At 40.6% G+C, this 22452-nt stretch overlaps 1 protein-coding gene across 1 annotated transcript; it reads left to right on the forward strand.

Annotated features, from left to right (window-relative positions):
• Positions 1-5819: 5819 nt before the first annotated feature.
• On the forward strand, positions 5820-19116 carry LOC148147412 (natural cytotoxicity triggering receptor 3 ligand 1-like). The gene is made up of 4 exons (XM_087995621.1): positions 5820-6057; positions 6970-7275; positions 15273-15346; positions 18988-19116. The coding sequence occupies exons 1-4, from the start codon at positions 5820-5822 to the stop codon at positions 19114-19116; spliced, it is 747 nt and encodes a 248-aa protein (XP_087851747.1).
• Positions 19117-22452: the final 3336 nt, after the last annotated feature.

Consider the following 22452-nt stretch of genomic DNA (forward strand, 5'->3'; position numbering starts at 1 on the left):
TCCTTCCTCAGAAAAGGAGACCAAAAGTGCACACAATATTCTAGGTGTGGCCTCATCAATCCCCGTGTAACTACAACGGCACATCCCTGCTCTTGTACACAAAACCTCTCACAATCAAGGCCAACATACCATTTTCCAGCAACTTTACCACTTGGTGCACTGCATGCTAACCTTCAGCGACTGGTGCACACGTCCTGCTGCACACTCCCCTCTCCCAACTTACAGCAATTCATGTAGTCATCTGCCTTCTTGGCATTGCTTTCAAAGTGAATAACTTCACATTTATCCAAATTATACTGCATCTGCCATTGATTTGCTCACTCACCTGACCTGTCGAGATCATTCTGAGGGATCTCTGCATTTTCATAGCAATTTACTCACCCACCCAACTTGGTATCATCTGCAAACTTTGAGATGTTACATTTGTTCTCTCATCCAAATCATTAATATATATTGTGATTTGCTTGGGTCCCAGCACTTATTCCTATGGCACCACATTAGTCAGTGGCTGCCAACCTAAAAAGGACTGATTAATTTCAACACACTGTTTCCTCTCGGCTAATCAGTTTTATATCCATCTCAATAACTTCGTCAATCTCATGCGCTTTAATCTTGCACAATAATCTTTTATGTAGGACATTGTCAAACACTTTCTGAAAATCCAAATGTGCTCAGTGACTGGCTCCACCTAGTCAATTCTACTAATTATATCTGCATGGGCTTCCAACAGATTTGTCAAGCATGATTTCCCCTTTGATAGACAACATCTTTGCCCTTTGATAGACCATGACTTTCTACATATAATCCATTGCCTCCACTATTTAGTTTAAGAGTCTCTCTATTTACCAAGTAATGCCAGCCACAAGAACATTATTCCTAACATGGATAAAAGCAAATTACTGCAGATGCTGGAATCTGAAACCAAAAGAGAGCTTTGACAAAGGGTCAGTTAGACTCGAAACGTCAGCTCTTTTCTCTCCTTACAGATGCTGCCAGATCCCTAACATGGTTCTGGTCAATCACAATGGCAAAGACACCACTTTCCTCAGTACAGCTGGCTGTGACAAATGACCAACTTCTCTCTCAGAATTCTTTGGAAGGATGCCACTGTTAATCACTGATGGTATTTGAGCCTTATTTAGAGATGACCATTGATCTGTCGCACCTTCCCCGAGGGAGAAAAATGCTCGAGACAAGTGCTGTCCATTCAAATGTGGTAGATTGAGTTGGTGCATTTGCTGGTGAATTCCCAAGTATTTTCACCAATCTCAATAGATAAAAAAAAACAGTTTTAGTCGATGGTCTTCATTGGGACCATTCTGAACACCAGCACAACCTGTTGTTTATAGCCCAGGTGAAAATTTGATTCAGCCTGTTGTCAATATGTCCCTTCATCCACAGATAACAGTTTCTATTGTAAAGCACATTCTCATGAAATCCTGCAGTTGTTTAAGTTTCACTTAATACCGAATGTATCTTTCGTCATCAGTTCATGCTAATTGAATTAATTCTAGTTGTCTCCATTCCCCCTTGGAAAAGCACGCTAACTTCACGTTATCTCATTTTTTTTGGAGCCAAGAAGACTGGGTCCAAGTCCCATTTCCTCCAGAGGTATGTAATACATAATGTCAAACATTGTTGTCGCACCTTTTCTGATTTATATGTTTTGAACCAGTTATAGATATTTCAATGATGTATTCATTCCTTACGTAATCGCCAATGCTTAGCCGCTGTCATGCTTTTTAATAAAATTTCATACTTACTGTAGTCAAGTAGGTTCGCTGAATTGGCCATGCTAAATTGCCCATAGTGTTAGATGAAGGGGTAAAATGTAGGGGAATGGGTTTGGGTGGGTTGCTCTTCGAAGGGTCGGTGTGGACTTGTTGGGGCGAAGGGCCTGTTTCTACACTGTAAGTAATCTAATCTAAAAAAGATATCCATCACAATTCTGTGTTTTCCTCTGTTTAGCTATAGGATCCTTACTTTACTACCAATCCCAATAAATAATCAGTTTATTTATTGATGCCATCATAAGATTCTAATTGGATGGCATGGTGACACACTTGCTTCATAGCACTGGGGTCTTGGGTTCGATTCCAGCCTCATTGACTGCCTGTGTACATTCTCCCCGTGTTTGCTTGGGTTTCCTGCGGGTGTTCTGGTTTCCTCCCCCAGCCCAAAGATGTGCAGGTTCAGTGGATTGGTAATGCTAAATTGCCTAGATTGTGTAGGATAGATCGGTGTGCTGTGGTAAACGTGAGGTTACGGATTGGGTAGGATGCCCGTCGGAATGTCGGTGCGGAGGATCAGTAGATGTGCTAATGGGTCTCTCACTGCACTGTAAGAATTCTATGATTCAAAGGCAGACATAATTTAATTAATGTTTGAAATATACCAGGGCTTATTAAATCAGACATTTATTTTCATGAATATTCACCTTGGCTGTTTGTTGAGATGCTGTTCAGAGTGTTGATGCAAACTCGATGGGCCGAATTTCCGCACTGCAGGAATTCTTGTCTAAAATGACAATTAACATTCAGCCATAGTTAATCTTTGAAAGAATAAGCAAATTTCGCAGCTGTTCACAAGGTGCTATTTTTTCTGAAATTTTGAGGTCGACTTCTTCGATAAACTTTGAGCTGGATATTTTCATTCGGTTGCAACGTGAGAGGCTGATTTGGGAAACGTATTGTGATTCTTCCAAGACAACTGCTGCATTGAAACGACTGTTGAAAGGATCTCTGTTAATTAACCGAAAATGCAAAAATGCAGCACATATGCGGACAGAAACTCTGGTCACTTCAAAACACAAACGCATTTATTTTTTATGCACAGCGCATTCAAAAGCGTTGAATGGACGTGTCCGTTCTACAGACTCAGTGTGCAGTCCATGAACCAGCTTTCATCCCACTCAGCCGAGCGGACAAGCAAGTGGAAACATTCTAGAGTTAACCTCAGGTCACGAAATACAACTTCCCTCTACTTCAGATTTCATACTTCTTTTAAACATTTCTAAAAGCTTTTATTTCACACACTTGGTATTGATCAGTTTTAACTTCTGGGTATTTATATTTCGAAATGATAAACAGCAGAATAGCTAAAACTCTGCTCTACACACACACACACAAAAATCTGATCCAACCACCAGTGGATCAGCTCAAAATTTGCCATTTCTCCAATTTAACAACTGATAGAAACAGCTCAATGTTGAAGATCTCGGCTTCAGAACTACACACATGCTTAACCATTGGTCTTTCTATGCAGTTGCAGACGAACCTGTGTCTGATAATATGGAAAAGTCTCAGTTGCGTCCTATCTCAAACAAGCACCGGAAAGAAAGATCACTGGACTCGTTAACTCTGTTTTTTGTCTCCACTGCGTGTATCCAATGATGTCTGTTTTTGTTTCCGATCTCCAGCATCCGCAATTTCTTGTTTGATGTCCTGTCCCAAAATTAGAGCACTACTCATTCCAGCGAATTAATTTCACAGTTTTTGCTCTCATCCACAATCACATGATGGAAGTTTCATTTAACAACGTTATGTGCAAACCAACGCATTAATAGCCCGTGAATCTTTTTTTACTTAGTTTTGTGCTCGGCCTTGTTCTTTATATTCTGCCCATTCATCATTATGGGGTTGGCTTTTGAAACGAAACTGACAATATACCTTTTCATTGTTATTCTTTCCCGGAATTTGGCCGTTGTTGGCTCGGCCAATATGTATTGGACTTACCTAAATACTCCTGAGAAAGCTGTCTCAACCTGCCTCCTTAACCTGCTGTCGTCAATGTGGCTCAGATAAACCCAGTGAGAAGTTGGCGAGGGAATACAGGAGGGTTTCAGAAGCAGAGCAGGGGATTGTTGATACATATCATTGCGTGGAAGTGCATTACTCCTCTCTAAATAATAGAATTCAGGATTTTGCTGAAATCTCTGTACTCTCCTGAATGGCTATAAGCTCTCACAGAATGGAGAAGAACCACGTCATTCCGGACAGAACAGAGACATTGAGGGGCGAGATATTCATTGCCTTAAAGCTTCAAGAAACAAACATTATCTCTTAAGATTAATTGTCAAGGATCACCCAAAATAGAGAATAAACAAGATGGTATTCACTGTTATTTAGTTTCACTGGGCATTGTAATCAAACACTAATCTCAACTTATTTCTAAATGTGGATAGTATTAAAACCGCTACAGCAGACTGAAGCAATCACTGATCTACAACTTTACATACATTCTGTGCCCATTGTGAAGTCTTGGATTTTTTTTTTAGATTTACATTCCTTACTGTGTGGAAACAGGCCACTCAGCCAAACAAGTCCACACTGACCCTCCGAAGAGTAACCCCTTGTTCTAACTAATGCTGTTCACTTAATGGGGCAACATCCTTTCATTAATGAGGCTATAATCAATCGCTTGTTTATCCTTCGGCATCCTCTTACCAAACTGTCTCGGATGGTTGCTTGTCGCGCCCCTCGATGACCTTGGAGTAGCTTTTTTCAGTAGCTCTGTTTACGTTTCACTTAAACGCTGGAGTAGGCTGTTTAATTTGTTTATCTGTTGTCGGCCATTTTATATTTTAATGCTGAAGCAGGCTATCTCATTCTACCTAAACCTTCTCGGCTACTTTGTGTCTTTCAAACATGGGCCGTCCTTACACCCACCAAACCGCAACCCCGCGGTCCCAGGGCGAACCCTTTGCCTGTATATTCTTGGACACCACACACAATGGCCATTCTAGCAAGCTTGTACATCTTTGGATGGTGGGAGTTAACCGGAGGACACGGCAAAAATCCACTCAGACAGGCAGAATGTGCAAACTCCACACTATCACCATCAGGATCCCTGGCACTGTGAGGCAGCAGTGCTAACCACCGAGCCACCGTGCCAAGCCAAGAATGCTTTTTCTTTGAAAGGGAAATTGTTGTATCCTGTGGCTGAATTGAAAGTCTGAAAATTGAAATTCTGAGAAAAATGTTCTCAAAGAAAGTACTGTATATTATTGTTGTGTGTACACCGGTAAAAGAACAACAAGCAATGGGGCTTTGTGGATGTCCAACCGATATTACACCTAAATCTAGTGGATCATGAGTGCACACGGATGATAGCAGTAGTTTCACCATCGAGGCCTAGACTTTGCTATAACCGCAGGTGACTATCAGTGTTAGCATTTCCGCTTGCCATTACGACAACAAGATCCTATTTGAAAACGCATGCATGTTGTCCACTCGGCAAGGAATGGGTCACGTGCTTCTTGACTTCTTTTGGCGCAAGTGATTAATATTGACTCTTAACTGACGTTCCAACGAATGTTCATCAGTTCCCTTTTTATATCAAATGTATGATCTGCACGATTGGCGTTGTCGCTATGTTTGTGAGTGGATCACTGTGGAATATATGGTTTTTGTGCATTTCATATCCAGGTACACGCTCCTTCTTGCAGTGTTTGAAATGTCCTTTATAAGACAGAAGAATAATTGAACTGTTATTTGACGGATAATCTGGCAGTTTTTGTTTTGTATGTTATTTTTCACACCAATGTTCCTTGTCCTAGGAATCCTGTGGTTAAGTAAAAATACATTTACGATAATTCATTTCGGACAGAAATTCAGGTAGTGGAGCAGGATTCAAACAGCAAGGCATGCTAAATTCCTACCGTACAAGTGTACTGAATTAATGATGCTACTTCGTGGTGTAATCCATTCTCCCTGCCGAATCAGTGTATTTGCCTTTTGTTAATAGCTGTTGTGTGCACTTCGGACAATGGTATTCCAGATATTATGCAAATAAAGACCCTGATTACTGCAAGAGTTACCATGCGATGCCCCTTCCCTTATGAACTCAATCATTCAAACATCAATGTTTTATGGTTGAGAGAAGGTAATAAGATGCTTCTGGAGGAGGATGGCAGACTTCTCCTTAATGTAAAGAAAGGTGGAGCCTACCTTCATCTCTTCAATGTGACTGTCCTGGACGCTGGAATATATTATTGTATAGTCAAATATCAACATCAAACAGTTTCTCATAAACCCGCTGCTCAGCTTGTTGTCTACGGTTAATGTCACCACAGTTAAACGTTAGGTTTTCGTTCTATTGAACAGTGAATATGCGTGGGTAGTTACTTTTCAGAAAAAATGCAGTGCATACAAAATTGTTCACTTCTTGCAACGGCATGTTCATTAATTTGGTTAAAACAGCATCATCACCAGCATCAGCATCATCATCATTAAAACAGCAAATGGTATTGAAATTTGTGTTGAATACAAAGTTAATGCAAGACTTCCAAGTGAAGTACGTTTTACAGTTTAAGCGTGAGATAACAGAGGAAATTGCTGCGAGGTTATCGGCATTGTTAAACATTTTAAATGTCATGTTGTTTTCTGCTTTGAAAAACAAAATTCCTATTCCCCTTGTTGGGACTCCGGCTGTCTCGTTTTCCATGATTCAGTTTCCAAACCGTTCATTGCGAGCAGGTTGCAGTATGGCAACTCAAATAGATTTGTATTAATTAATAAAAGAAAATTACTGCGGATGCTGGAATCTGAAACCAAAAGAGAAAATGCTGGAAAATCTCAACAGGTCTAGCAACATCTATAAGGAGAGAAAAGAGCTGACGTTTCGAGTCTAACTGACCCTTTGTCAAAGCTTTGACAAAGGACCAGTTAGACTCAAAACATCAGCTCTTTTCTCTCCTTACAAATGCTGAGATTTTCCAGCATTTTCTCTTTTGGTTTGTATTAATTAATATGGTCCGAAGGTAATATCCAACATACAGATGATGAATCAATTGCATAACGAGGTCGCTACATGGTAAAAGCAATAGCAACCCCTACCAGTATAAATAATAATAATTTGTGCACTGGCCTCCCCAGAAATAAATCTGTTGGATCGTTCAGTAAACCTTTTAAGTATTAGAGTAGAAGTCCAATGCCCACATTTATGTGAATGTTGTTATTTACAATGCAGCTACACCAGCTCCCCTAAAACTTGTATTGGTACGTTCCGAAGATACTCGATCTGCTTCTTCCAAATTACAATGCAGGACATCTGGCTTTTTCCCAGAAGACTATAACCTTACTTGGCACAGACACGGGACACAAATCTTCACTGGGTTTAGAAACATAAAACAGGCAAATGGCGAGGGTCTTTATGAAGTTGTCAGCTCCTTGGACATGTCAAAGTCACCCGGGAACGGCATTGTCTACACGTGTCAAGTATATCACGTTTCGAGCTCATTTCCAGCAAATGCTAGTTACACTGTTATGAATGAAGGTAAGATTCCATGACACGTTGTGCGGGAATCTTTCAAATATCGTTGAAAAAGGAAAAATAAGTACAAAGTGATTACTGCAGTTAGTTACGTCAGATTGTGTCAATCCCGAAGTTTGATACTGTTGTATGATTAAAGATTTCCTTTCTTCGTCTAACTCAGAATTTGTGTGGTATATTGTCACGTGGGTGACATCTAACAGTGGATATTCGTCATCGAGCGTTCCCATCATTTAGGTAAAAACAATGACTGCAGATGCTGGAAACCAGATTCTGGATCAATGGTCTGGAAGAGCACAGCAATTCAGGCAGCATCGAGGAGCTTCAGCAAAATCGACGTTTCGGGCAAAAGCCCTTCATCAGGAATCCTGATGAAGGGCTTTTGCCCGAAACGTCGATTTTGCTGAAGCTCCTCGATGCTGCCTGAATTGCTGTGCTCTTCCAGACCATTGATCCAGAATCTGGTTCCCATCATTTATTTAAAGATATAATGTTGAAATTCACTCTCGAAGATAGTGTTAAATTCAATAACTGGAAATGTTACAGAGGGACAAAGAGATGGATGGAATACCATCACTTTATACAGCACGGAAGAAGCCGTTCAGTCTATTGAGTGCAGCCCACCTATTTACGATAATCATACTTCTCAGCATTTGGCCGATCACCTTGAATGTTTTGACATTTTAAGTGCTCGACCATGTACATTTCTTAAAAAGGTTTACCACCTGTATTACCTTCTCAGGAGTGTATTCCTGATACCCAACAGCCGCTCAGTGAAAAATCAATCCTCAATTTTGCTCTGAACCTCTTACCTTTCCTGTAAAATACCTCTCATTGTCCACCCTTCACCTAAAGAGAACAGTTGCTTTTAATCCACCCTGTCTATGCTTTCATAATTATGGACACCTCAGTCAAGGTTTCCCACAACCGTCTTTGTTCCAAAGAAAACAATCTATGCTTCTCCAAACTTTTCCGAGCTAAAATGCTCCGATCCTGACAGCATCCTGGTGACTCTCCCCAACGTAAACAAATCTTTCCGTATTGTTATGCTGAAAATACCTAACGGACTGTGTGTTAAGATCAGATTGAAACGATTGCAAGAAGACGTGTACACATTGTTTGGTTAATTTATTTGGTCAATACCTCATGCATCTATCAACCAATAGTTGACACTTTCAATTATGGATAAGTATTAACGATAAATGGTTAGTTTAAAATACTCAGATATATGTTCGGCTCGTTGGGGACTTTGGCGATGGCAACACTTGGAGCTGTATCTCAGACTCCACCGTGATGGTTTCACGAACTCCAGCCTAATGGTGAAAGTTCACCGAATTGGATAAAGTCCCGATATTAATACTATTTTGGATCTACTGTTACATGCTATGTCAGTACTTCAGAGTCCTTCCAGTACTTTTTCAGGTTTTCCACTGGGAGAAAACACGCTGAAAAAAGATCTTTCAGGTGGCTCCTTTTTAACTGCACAATATTCTGTTCCCCACCCAGTCAAGCCCATACAGTTACCTCCCAGTCAAAGAAGGTTGTTTTTACACTTGTCATTTTCCACTTGTTTTCAATTGCTGATTTTCATGTCGAATTAGCCCTTAGTGATTAACCCTCAATGGTTTAGTTTCAAGGAATCACTTTAAGCACACGCGACACACATTGATATCTTCAAAGCCTTATCCAAACACGCACATACTGCTAAATATCTCCAAGTTGGTTAAACATGCGATATAGTTCACAGGCCATTACACAAATACATAAAGATGAAAAACAATTATCAATCGTGTAACAATTGGAGACCATAAGAGTGAGAGTACTGGTGAAGCTTTTGATGACCACCTTCTTAAAGATAACCCATCAATGACGCAGAGGAAGGGTTCCTACATTGTCTGATTTGCCAACCTATTGATTATGGTTGGAAGCGATGGCCCTTTCTTGCCATAAGAAACCATGGTGTATTGTTGCCAAATGAGAACGAATCTGCTGATGCTGTGCAAGGAAAGCCTGAAATTTCTTAAATATCGCTTCTGGACATAAACTAGTCAATCGATTAGTCATGCAATGCATAGTTATCTTCTCCCATTCCTCGATTATGTAGTGTTTAAACCTAACTTCATCATGGATAACATATCTTTTGTCCTGAAATGAGTTGGCGGGTGGTTCCTCTCTCTTATCATTAAGGTGGACACTGTGAGGGCTGGCTAAACACGTGGGGTTCAGGCCAATTTCATGGATATTGTATCATTGATTGGCAACTTTCTCCCTGTGCAAAGACCCCTGCTACGCTGCAAAACAAAATGATTCAAAGGTCGTAGAATATAAGGGGCATATGAGGCATTCTCGCTATTGTTCCTATTGGGTCCAATTGCTGTTATCCAGCCATTTTCCATGAATTCCCCAAACAGATGAGGTAGAGAGCTAAACGGGAAACATAATTCCAGGTATATGCTATTAAAAAGAAACAGCATTACATGCCGTGGCATTGCAATTACTCTTTATTTTTTTATTTCAAAAATATACTTTATTCATAAAATACTTTGATGATCTGTACAATGGACATGCCATACATATGTAAACATTCCATTTGTTTGCATACCGAAAACATTCCTATTTACAGGTCTGTACGATTACATTTTTAGCTGAGGCGTCAGCAGAGCCCAAATGACTGCGCGGGCCCCCTGTTCTTCTTTAGGCAGGCAGTTGTTACATGGTGGTCTTTCCCCACCGCGCCTTGGCGGCAGCTGCCCCAAGCTTCAGCGCATCCTTCAACACATTGTACTGGACCTTGGAATGTGCCAGTCTGCAACACTCAGTCGGGGTCAACTCCTTCAGCTGGAAGATCAATAGGTTTCGGACCACCCAGTTCGTCTCGGTGTGCATCCCGGGAAACAGGCCGTAGAGCACGGAGTCCCGCGTCACGTGCTGCTCGGGATGAACCTCAACAAACACCACTGCATTCCTCTCCACACTTCTTCTGCGTAGGCACATTCCAGAAGGAGGTGTGTGACAGTCTCCTCCCCCCGCAGCCGCTTCCAGGGCAGTGTGCGGTGCAGCTGAGAGTGCGGGCGTGCATAAAGGATCTCACAGGCAGAGCCCTTCTCACCACCAGCCAAGCCATGTCTTGGTGCTTGTTGGAAAGTTCTGGCGATGAGGCATGCGAAGGGTCTCAAGAACACTACGTGCTGACCACTTCCTGATGGACTTGTGGTCAAAGGTGTTTTTCTTCATAAACTTCTCCATGAAGGACAGGTGATACGGAACGGTCTAACGACTTGGAGCGTTCCGCGGCAGCGAGGCCAGGCCCATCCTTCGCAACACCGGGGACAGGTAGAACCTCAGTACGTTTGCGTACCGGGGATCCACGCACAGCTTGATGCAGCCACACACAAAGGTGGCCATCAGGGTGAGAGTGGCATTGGGTGTATTTTTTCTCCCTTTGCCCAGATCTTTGTACAGCGAGTCCCTTCGGACCCGGTCCATCTTTGACCTCCATATAAACTGGAAGATGGCCCGGGTGACTGCAGCGGCACATTACTCTTTAATAAGTCAGGCATAAATGTTAAATTAGTAATGGTGAGGTGAAATAATTGTTTCCAAGACAACGGGTGTCTGGATAGCAATACACTATTTACTTAACGCCATTGTTCTAAACTATACATTTAGGGCAGACTACAATGTATTCAGTTAGCCTCAGCACTGAGATTCATCTGGGTGTGATACATTTCCCGAACGGTGTTATTTGTAAACTTCCAAGCCGTGTCAGTCAAATGTCAATTTGCTAATTCACTGTATGCTAATGATTTGATCCATGCAGCAAATAGTTTTGTAGCTTCCTTGGACAGTTGCCCAGCTTCAGCAATTTTGTTTTGTTGAGTCTCAATACCCATGGAAATTAATGCACCTATTCGCACCTTTGTTCAACCTAGAATAGAGAAGAGGACATCTCTCCTGCCTCACCTCTGTAATGTCAACGGTATGTGTAAAGAGCGGTAATGGGAAGTTAAATTATTTGAACACTAGGGTATAGGTGTCATACGACTGCTGATGATTGGGTAACGGTGTGGGCATTTAATGGACCTGGATGCATGGTTCATCATAACAATCCTCAATATGTTTTATGCCCTTTTATCTCTGTATCGTTTTGGCTGATGAGTTAGTCACCCTGCATATGAGCCACTGTCCAAGCCAACATCTCCCTGAGTCGCTGTACCCCGAAGTCATAGTAAGAAACCAGTTCTGTGGTGAAGTGTAATTAGGATAAGTGAGAAATGTGCCTTCTCTAAAATCCTAACATCTCCACAAAGCCTTGGGTCATTTCTTTAGCTATCCGGGCTTACACCTAACTGATTTTGTTTCTTACTCTGTCATAATTCATACTGTCTCCTCGGCCCATTGTGTTCTCAGCAAAATAACATCTTGGTTTGGTCCTTGGCTATTCTCAGGATTGATTTTGCAGACTTTATTCCGTAGGTGCTCAGTCAAAGTAGCTATCTCTTTGGCTACTACTTCCTCTGACAGGCCACACAGCAATATATCATCAATATAAAGGGTTATTTATGTCACCAGAGAGAGACAATTTCTCCAGATTCATGGCTTTAAACCATGGCAGAAAGTTGGACGGTGCAAGTTGCCTGCACAACCGACAACCCGGGAACTCTCTTTGCTCCCATGTGAAAGCAAACTGATTCTATGAATTCTCAGTCGAGAGTGTAGTGCTCGAAAAGCACAGCAGGTCAGGCAGCATCCGACTAACAGGAGAATCATCGTTTTGGGCATAAGCCCTTCATTGATTCTCCTGCTCCTGGGATGCTGCCTGGCCTGCTGTTCTTTTCCAGCAATACACACTCGACTCTGAGCTTCAGCATCTGCAGTCCTCACTTTCTCCCTTTGTGAATTCTCACCAAGGACAAGAGAGCATGAGCTCAGTTGATTACAGCATGCCGTTCCCAATGACACCTGCTCCAGTAATGTTACAATGTCTGGGAGAGTCAATGCCAATCGTGGTGCGTGTTGGTTTAACCGTCAGTCATCCACCACCATTCACGAGTTACCCTGTGCTCTCTTTCCTGTCTGCACAGGGCTGTCGTACTGGGATAAAGTTAAAAATCACACAACTCCAGTTTATACTCCGACATGTTTATTTGGAAGTACAAGCTTTCGGAGCGCTGCACCTTCATTGGGTAGCTAGTGGAGTAGCTACCAGAGTTTAGAGCAAAAGATCATAGTGTCATAGAACTGATATTATATGTTGAATAAACCTAGATTGGTGTTAAGTCTTTCGACTATTAGAATGGGTTGCATGTTTCCATTCTCAGCTCAGCTCAGCTTACACAGGGAGACAGAGGGTCGTACAAACCCATGCTGCCTCTATCCCTTTAATAATGTCTGTGATTTCCTTGTGCCCTCAATACGGCTTACCATTAATAATTCGTGAATGGGATGAATTCCCACACAGCTTTCCCAACTCTCACATTCATCCTTTATACACCAAAACAAATTTGGGTCCATATTTCCAGCCCAGACACAACACCCATCCTTACAAAATTTTCATTTACGCTGCATATTAAGATAGATGCCATTCAAGGTGGTCTATCCCCAATTGCCAATTGCACCAGTGTCTGCACCACTGGTGTTTCTGCTCTCTCAAATCTATTTACAGTGATTTTAGTTCCCACATGTCTGGACCGTATCAAACAAGACCATAATGTGTTGTTTGCTTCCAGTTCTCCAACAAATTCTGTTCGGGATGTATGACCTGAGTGCACTCCCTCTTTTGATTGTATCTCAGTGTCCTGACCACCTTCCGAATGTAGGGGATTATTCATTCTCCACATTCGCTCCAGTTCCTTTCATGTAGGGTACAGAAGGAACTCTGATACTCCTTTCCTATTCTAGGGAGTAGCATCTAAATGAGAATTTGTGTCTTACACTATGGGAGGAGTTGTTCCTAATCTCCTGCATGATCGTGATGCACTTTTGCGACCACTAACTGTCCAAACAACATTTTCACTTCACCGACTGGTCTGCCCTGAGCTAGCTCCAGCAATGCCAGCAATGTCCATTATGCAGGAGTTGAATTCTCATTCGGGTTGTGAAAATTTCCTGGACTTGTCCCTAGAAAATTTTTTGTGCGCAATCCTGTTTGTGCAGCTAACTCCAGAATCGCGCACTTCCCCGTGATATTGTATGCCACGGTGCAGTTTCCTGCTCGTAATCCATGAGTGGTCCGGATACTCAGTTCTCACTGCTGTACACACCCATGCAGCCAATGCCCCTGCTCCCTATAGAGCATTATGTATGGCTTCATATGCAGGCAAGGCTCCCGTACTCCAAAGCTTCTTATCCTTGAGAGAAACATTTAACGCCCTTGAGAGCTGAAGCTGGGTTATCCAAGCTCCCCGGGACTCGCCTGCTTTCTGATAGAACATATTTCCCAATCCTACAATTCTGTTATTATGTAATCCGGCACAATTCGAGTATATTGTGGAGCATGCTGGCCATACCCCGGGGCTGCGCTAAGGGACACATTATCACCATTAGTGTCTTCTTCCCAATCAGTCCACTCATCCTCCAAATCGAACGAATACCAGTCCAATGATCGGGACCTGATCAGTTCCTCTGAACTTACTGGTGTCTTGCCATACATTGAGTAGTCATTTGTGTTGTTACTTCTTACAAAGTCCTTTGAATATCTTCACATACGTGCAGAAACTAATGTAGCCCAAGGCGAATGTCTCCATGCATCATAATATTAAACACAGTTTGATTATTATTTTTATATTCACTGGTAGTACATTTTTTTTATTTGCTGGGAGGACATTTATTGTCGATGCCTAATTGCCAAGAGAGCAGTTAATAATCATCCAGTTAGCAGTGAGTCATTTGCAGGCCAGCTGACAATGGCAGAATTCCTTCCAAAAGAACATTAAGTAAGCTACCTAGTCTTAAAGTCATAGAGATGTACAGCATGGAAGCAGATCCTTCATTCCAACTTGTCTATGCCAACCCGATAACCTACATTAATTGAGTCCAGTTTGCCAGCATTTGTCCCACATTGCTCCAAATGTTTCGTATCATATACCCATCTAAATGTCTTTTAAATGTCGCAATTGTACGAGCCTCGATCCCTTCCTCTGGCAGTTCATTCCATACTTACACTACTCCCTGCATGAAAAAGTTACCCATTAGATCTCTTTTAAATCTTTCCCCTCTCACTTTACACCTATGCCTTCTAGTTTTGGACTCGCCTAACCTGGGGAAAATACCTTGATTATTCACCCTATCCATGGCCCTCATGATTTTCTGTAAGGTCAACCTTCAGCCTCTAACGCTCCAATGAAAATAGCTCCAACCTATTCAACCTGTCCCTGTAGATTCTACCCTCAAACCCTGACAACATCCTTCTAAATAATTTTTGAACCCTTTCAAGTTTAGCATATTTACGATTGCAAGGAGACCAGTGTTTTAATGACAAACATTTCAGCATTTCACTGAATTCAAATTTCACTACCTGCACTGGTGACATTAAAAATCCATGAGCCAAGAACATAGAGATTTGTATTGTTAAGGCAGTGCATTGAAACTGTGTAATTGTCTTTCCTCAGTTAGACTGGTCGCACTTCCAGGAAGATTTCATTTAAAATAGTCTCAGTTACTTTGTGCTCCAGAGAACATTGTCCCATTATAACTGATATCTGATCTGAACTCTTTGTAATTGGATACTTCTGGTATTGGATGAATTAATTATCATTATTTTGATTAATTAAAAGGTGACAAATCAAATTTCTTCATCGCTGCTGATATTTTCATGACTTCTCACGATTTACTCTCTTTATATCCAACTTCATATAGGAAAGCTGACATATGCGATTGCATGGACAATATTAGAATGCTAACCAGGCAGTTTAATGGGAAATGGAGCATGTGATATTTACATTTATGTGTATCTGGTTTCTGATACAACTTCTAACTTTAATTTTCTGTTCATCTCTTAGATTTTGTCTCGAAAGTCAGTGTTGCTGTTTTTGCTGGATGGGCTGGTGGAGCACTTGCAAATCTATTCTGCATAGTGATAATTGTTAAGTGTCTCCTATTCATTATATCTAAAAGTATAAATATGAATGTACATGCTTAGTGAAATAAATTGATTAAATTGCCTTACCCTTGTCCAGTTAAAATAAGTGTACAATGTAAAACTACTTGCAAGCATTTGTGTCACGTCAGCGCTAGCATTCCATGATAAGGTTCATTCCTATATTATTCTAAATCCCATCTTTTCAGATCTGAAGGCAATCTAGTGAATTTCACTGAAGTAATACTTCCACAGCTTCAAGTCACATTTACATGTGTGCAATTGTGTTCAACATTTTGTGTTATATTCTGAGTCGACTTAGTCTATTGTAACTTGTGTCTGTGTGAATTGCATGGTAATTTGATGGCTTACAAATGAATACAAACATCATATCTCTCTTGACAATGAATACCAACTTTGTTGCCATCAGATTCAAAGAAAAGGGCAACAAGTCCTACTCAACACAAAGATGAGGTAAGGCCTTTGACTTCACTTTGAAATTCATCTGCATGATTCAGACATTGCAATCAAAATAATCTGTTTCAAACTATCTGGATGAAGTCAAAAGTTTTACTGTCATAACAGAACTTCAGCTGAGTCAAAAATTGTGGTGCTGGCAAAGCATAGCCATTCAGGTAGCATCTGAGGAGCAGGAGAGTTGATGTTTCGAACATAAGCTCATCATCAGGAATGATCAAGATGTAGTGCTCGAAACGTCAACCCTCTTGCTCCTCGGATGCTGCTTATCTCAAAACGTCGACTGTCCAGTTCCTCGGATGCTGTCTGACCGGCTATGCTTTGTCATCACCATACTTTTTGACTTTAGTCTCCAGCATCTGCAGTCCTCACTTTCTCTCAAAAGTGCATTTCGTCTTTAATATGAAAGGAAGATAGACAAAGAATTGGTTGAAAGTATTACAAATTCTTACAACTATAATACTTGTCATGAGTAATGCTATCATTTATTAGTCACTCATGTTTCTGGGCTCACTTACAGCAACGTTGTTAATTAACTAATTTTTGTTATATTACAAGATGGGCATAGTTCGCTCGCCTGTTGTTCAACATGCTGTTCTGAAAAAAAAACTATCCCTAACACACCCCAAAACTCATTTGTCACAGTTGAGTGCTCATTAGTTTGCCAAACCTATATCCAGATTAAATCCCGTCATGCTCATTGCAAAACCCACGTGCGTTATTGCACCAATCTCTTTATTTTGCCTCTGCCTCACATTACTGCTATTGTTTGTAACTTATTAGTAACTACTACTGCTCCCTGCTGCTTGCTGTTACTTAGCTCCATCAGAGTATATCTCATTTGGTTGTTCCATCTGTGGTCCTTCTTGACTCGTTCACAGGTCCCATCCATTACTACTAGTGTAATACTACAATACAGTTTTCCCCTGCTATCTGAACGTTGAGCATGCTTATGAAACCTTTCAAAAGCCAAAATGGCATAAAGTGAAGAACAATTAATTTATATTGGGAAAAAATTCACATTGTTTTCTTAAACGTGAACATTCTCTTCAGATTTCTTTCAGTTAGCGAAAGCAGGTAGTAATGTAAAAGTGAAGTGGCAAAATGTGACCTTTCAAAAAGCAGGGATGCCTGTATCATTTTTTTTTCCCTTTGTCCAACCTGAATATCATTGAATAATCGGTTCACTTGAACATCCTGCAGTGTAATGGCAAGTACACGATGGCCATTCATCTCTATTTATTTCATTTTAATTATTTACCTTTTTGTAAGTGTGATGTGTATTGGCTTGACTGTAGATTAGATTAGACGACTTAAATTAGATTACTTACAGTGTGGAAACAGGCCTTTCGACCCAACAAGTTCACACCGACCCGCCGAAGCGCAACCCACTCAGACCCATTTTCCTACATTTACCCCTGCCGCTAACACTACAGGCAATTTAGCATGGACAATTCTCCTAACCTGCACATTTTTGGACTGTGGGAAGAAACCGGAACACCCACAGGAAACCCACGCAGACACGGGGAGAATGTGTAAACTCCACACAGTCAGTTGCTTGAGGCGGGAATTTGAAATAGTCTTCTTTAACATGCTTCTAAGCTTTGCTAATGCGTACCATCATTTCCCCTGGTCTTGTCAGGTTGTAAAATGTCACCCCATATTTCAAGGAATCAGGTACAGAAGTGCAGATCTGAAGGGAACGAAGAATTCCCTCTGATAAAGCAATATTGCATAAAAAGTCTGAGACCATATATGTAAAATAAAATTGACTTTTTCTGTTTTGTTCTTTGAATGAAAGGAACACCAGTCGTTAATTGTGAAATTATCTCATTGCTATCTGTATGACTGGGCTCCCAATCAATCGGTTGTGTCACATTGTTATCTCAACAAAAAATCTTCAGATAGAAATAAACAATTTGCTGGAAAATACTGCATGGCATTTTGTGTAAGTTAAATATTCTATGGAATTGGATTGCATATTCATTTTTACTAAAAGTCGTCATTGTCCATTTATTATAATTCAAGTAGTGTTATTGAAATGATTATGGCGATTTAATGGGCAGCATGGTGGCACAGTGGTTAGCAGTGTTGCCTTATAGTACCAGCGACCCAGGTTCAATTCCCTACCTCAGGCCACTGTCTGTGTGGAGTTTGTACATTATCTGCGTGGGTTTCCTCCCACAATCCAAAACTGTGCAGAGGTGAATTGGTCATGCTAAATCGCCCATAGTGTTGGGTAAATGTAGGGGGGTGGGTTGTTCTTCAGAGGGTCGGTTGGGCCGAAGGGCCTGTTTCCACACTCTAAGTGATCGAACTATTTCATTATTATTCAACTTACCGATAAATTGTTGCTTCTATCAGTATAATCAACATATTATTTTATGCATTAAGTAAAGAAACGTGAGGGAATGTCAGTTTCAAACCAATTAATGCACCAGATATTATTATACTCACTTTGAGTTGTTCTTTTATTTCCAAAAGAAGAGGCATGTGGTTAAGTAACTTTATTTATCTTTGTAAAGGAAATTTGAATAATTCCTTCTGGATCTACAGTAAAAAGTACCCAGCATCTGTAATTTGAAACAAGATGTAATGTTGAACGATTTCTATACAAATGTTGTGCTCATGAAACTGAATTTCACATAGTTCGTCTTCTGAGTTTTAACATATTTAACCATGAAGTTTCATAGTTTGCAACAATTAATAGAGTTACATCAGCAAATCAGGCACCTTTCTTTTTTTCCACCGGCGAAAAGCTGCTACAGAAATGCTCACTGTTAAGAATGTAACAAAGTACCAGCAAACTCAAGGAGCCAAAGCAATTGTCATTGATTACTGTAGAAACTTGGTTCTTGGCTCCAGAAAGTATAAATTAATGAATGTTAAACCCTAACTTTCCATAGGAAACAAGAGACAGCTGAAGACTGACTAACATACGCTGATCTTGAACTGGTCCATTCAAAGCAAGCTAAAATTCCTAAGCCACAGGATGAAAGAATAATATATGCAGAGGTATATCCAATTTTCTATTCACATATATGGATATAGTTATTATTTTCTTAATTACAACCATTTGGTTTTTTGGATAACGTTGGAAAATTCTCAGCTTTTTGTGAAACTTGAAGCAATAATGAACTATTTTCAATGTTGTTTTACAGACCAAAGAATGCATGAGTAAAAGCCAACTGACCTATGTTGCTCTGCATTTGAGTGGCCCCAAGTTAACATTGAAACCAGAACACAAAGATTCAACTCCATTGTATGCGGTGCTGAAAATCAGCAGCTAAATTAAAACATGCACAGACAAAATCAAGTGATGTTGGTATTCTGAGTGTTTTCTATCCTTTTCTGTCTGGTGTATTCCTTTTCCTGATTTTCATTACTTTTAAAAGTTAGTTGTTGACTTTGTTTTTTCCTTTAATATTTCACAAACCAAGTCTGTTTTGACTTCAAACTTGTTTAACATGTATCATTCAAGATCGCAACTAGCTTCATTCAAAATATTAACAAACCCATCATTCTCTTGAACTCTCCATTATATTTCACATAAAAAAAGTATTACTGTTTTCTAATAGCTTTTGAAAAACACATACACCACCAGATTTTTCTCACCATTTCACTGTTATTTACATTATGAAAATACTTGATATTTTCATTTCCTTCCATCCTTTCTTTCAGTGTAGCATGAAACATTATATATACAAATCTCACAAGGAATCTTCACAGTTTTGACTGTGTCACGTAAATATGTCAGTTTTTCATTGTTTTGTTTTTCTAAATTTGTTCACATTTCATTGTTTTTTTAAAAATTTGAATTGGTTGTTCAATCCACTATCATTTAATAATTAGCTGTAATTTCATTTACCATGTTCTGCAAAAGTATTTACGCCTTTCTTTTTTTCTGTCGTGAAGCTAAATAGCCCAAAGTAATAACTTTTTCCACTGAATGTGGGTGTCAATGGCTTGGTCAGCATTTATTGCCTATTCTTAATTGCGCTTTAATTAAGTGGCTCAGAAGGATAGTTCAGAGAGCCATTAAAAGTCAACTACATGACTTTGGGTTGTTGAATCACAGGATAGCACATTTCATTCTGTAATTGGCATTAATAATCCCAATATTTTTTACAAAAGTCATGAGTGTTGCATGGTCTCACACTTCTGGATTTTAAAATTGGATTCAATTTTTCCCTTCTGCCATGGAGAAATTTTAACCCAGGTTCTCAGAACATTGGTCTGGGCCATCGAAATGAACATTATGCCAATGCCTCCTCAATTTTATTAATTGGCAATATTTTCTACTCAAGCATAACTCTTCAAGTGCAGGTAACAAATAATAGTACTCTATGCACGCAATGTTTATGCCAATGTTTCAACCTTGATAACCCACTTGTCTGGCTGCCAACACTTTCCAACAAAGCAACTTCCTACCAATATAGGAATCAACAGGAATCAAGGACCAAACTCTCTGCTGGTTGCAGTCATACCTGGCACATAAGAAGATGGTTGTGGTTGATGGAGGTCAGTCATGTCGTCCCCAGGACATCTCTGCAGGAGTTCCTCAGTGTAGTGTCCTAGGCTCGACCATGAATGAATATGAATATCCTTTATTGTCATGTACATTCAAAATAAAATACAGTGAAATGTGTGCAGCATAGCCCGTATATAGCGCCATTTACAGAATAAAGGAGAAAGTGAGGACTGCAGATGTTGGAGATCAGAGTTGAAGAGTGTAATGCTGGAAAAGCACAGCCAGTTAGGCAGCATCTGAGGAGCAGGAGAGTCGACACTTCGGGCATGCCCTAACATCAACTCTACTGCTCTCCGGATGCTGCCTGACTGGCTGAGCTTTTCCAGCACCACAGTCTTTGATTCGTAGAATAAAGTAAGGAAAGATAACTTAAAGGGAGTCCAACTTTCCTTGTTCACTGCTTTGCCACCACCAGACTCTCACTTCGAGCTTTCCATCCCACGTGATGCTGCAGAGAATGATCTGCTTCAGTCTATACCAGTCCGTGCCATGCCACTGTCCGGCGCCTTCTCCACATTGAAAATGAGAACCCCAATCATTAAATTCCAGGCCAACCGCTCAACGCAGCCTTCAAAACCACTGTCACCACTCCGGAGCTCATTGATACCGCCTCAAGTTGAAGATCTCCCTTGGACCCAATGAAATCCCAGATATGCAGCCTTACCGTTGATCTGAGGATGCGACTGATGTGCTGTTTTGGGACGTGGCCCTTTGGCCACTCGGGGAAGCAGGATCTCCGGATCTCACTCTGACCCATGTCCAATGTCTTTCCAGCCTGCACTGACTTTGCTGTCACTGCCGGGCACAACGTGCATGTTCAGCTCCCGCCTTGTCCCAGGAAATGACTCCTTTCTTCAGGTTAGTTTTGGCGGGTATGAACAACAAAGGGGTTGAGGGAGAGCGAAAGAAAGAAGGAAAAGGGAGTGAATTTGCATTTGCAGAATTGTATTTGCAGATGCATTCTAGTTTGTTCACACAATCTGGTGGCAGTCAATACTTTTTATAATCCACGTGATATTTTATGAATTTCTACGTTGGAACCAGTCTGATTCAAGATTAGAACATATACAGACTCTAACAATGCATTGACTGAGCTGCGATATCACCTCTTTTTTAAATAAAACCTTAAGTTATCTCGGGAATACGACTTGAAATAAATTCTGGTATTCGCATTTTAATGAATGAAACCTGCAACCCATTCTAAAAGATGAAAGACTTAACAACAATCTATGTTCAATATATCGCATTATTGTATGACTCTCTAATTTTTGCCGTAAATTCTGTGTCCTATGATACCACTCCATTAGCCCATGACAAAGGAGCAGTCCTCCGAAAACTTGTACTTCCAAATAAACCTGTAGGACTGTCACCTGGTGTCGTGTGATTTTTAACTTTGTCCACCCCAGCCCAACACTCGCACCTACACATTGTGAAATTAGAAGGTAGAGCAGTTTCTGCTAAAAAAGGAGTTAATTCAGGACAATTTGGAAATAATTTACCTCAGTTTAAATCTTTAACAAGAGCTTTGAAAGTGAGATTTGAAGCTGAGAGTGTCTAAATATGTTAGTGTGAATAATTAAGAGAGAGGCGATTGAACTCTCATGACCAGGAATTGAAATAAGCCATTAAGTCATACCTATGTAGCATTGTAAAGTAATGGGATGACATTTATAACATGTGCTTCCAAATAGTTTAAAATGCATTATTCATGAAAAGCTTGGATTATTTCATTTTCTCATCATATTTAATAGAAGAATAATGGATCCCTACAGTCTGGGAGCAAGTCCACACTGATCCCCCAAAGACCTTTCCACCCAAACTCACTCCTCTTCCCTATCCCAGTAACCTTGCATATCCCATGGCGAACCCACCGAGCCTGCACATTCCTGGACATATGGGCAATTTAGAATGGCCAATCCATCTAACATGCACATCTTTGGACTGTGGGAGTAATCTGGAATACTGGAGGAAGCTCACATAGACACAAGGGGAATGTGCAAACTCCACACAGACAGGCACCCAAGAGTGGAATCGAACACCTGTCCCTGGTGCTGTGAGGCAGCTCTGAGCCACCATGACATGGTTGTGTATAATT

This window comes from Chiloscyllium plagiosum, unplaced genomic scaffold (genome assembly GCF_037043375.1).
Source record: "Chiloscyllium plagiosum isolate Xiang-an unplaced genomic scaffold, Cpla_swu_hap1 HiC_scaffold_17, whole genome shotgun sequence".
NCBI classification, from domain to species: Eukaryota; Metazoa; Chordata; class Chondrichthyes; order Orectolobiformes; family Hemiscylliidae; genus Chiloscyllium; species Chiloscyllium plagiosum.

Coding starts and splice junctions, on each gene's coding strand:
- LOC148147412 (XM_087995621.1), top strand. CDS start 5,820: ATGCGATGCCCCTTCCCTTATGAACTCAATCATTCAAACATCAATGTT. Junction 6,058..6,969: donor TGCTCAGCTTGTTGTCTACG/GTTAATGTCACC, acceptor TTTACAATGCAG/CTACACCAGCTCCCCTAAAA. Junction 15,347..18,987: donor TTGCAAATCTATTCTGCATA/GTGATAATTGTT, acceptor GTTGTTTTACAG/ACCAAAGAATGCATGAGTAA.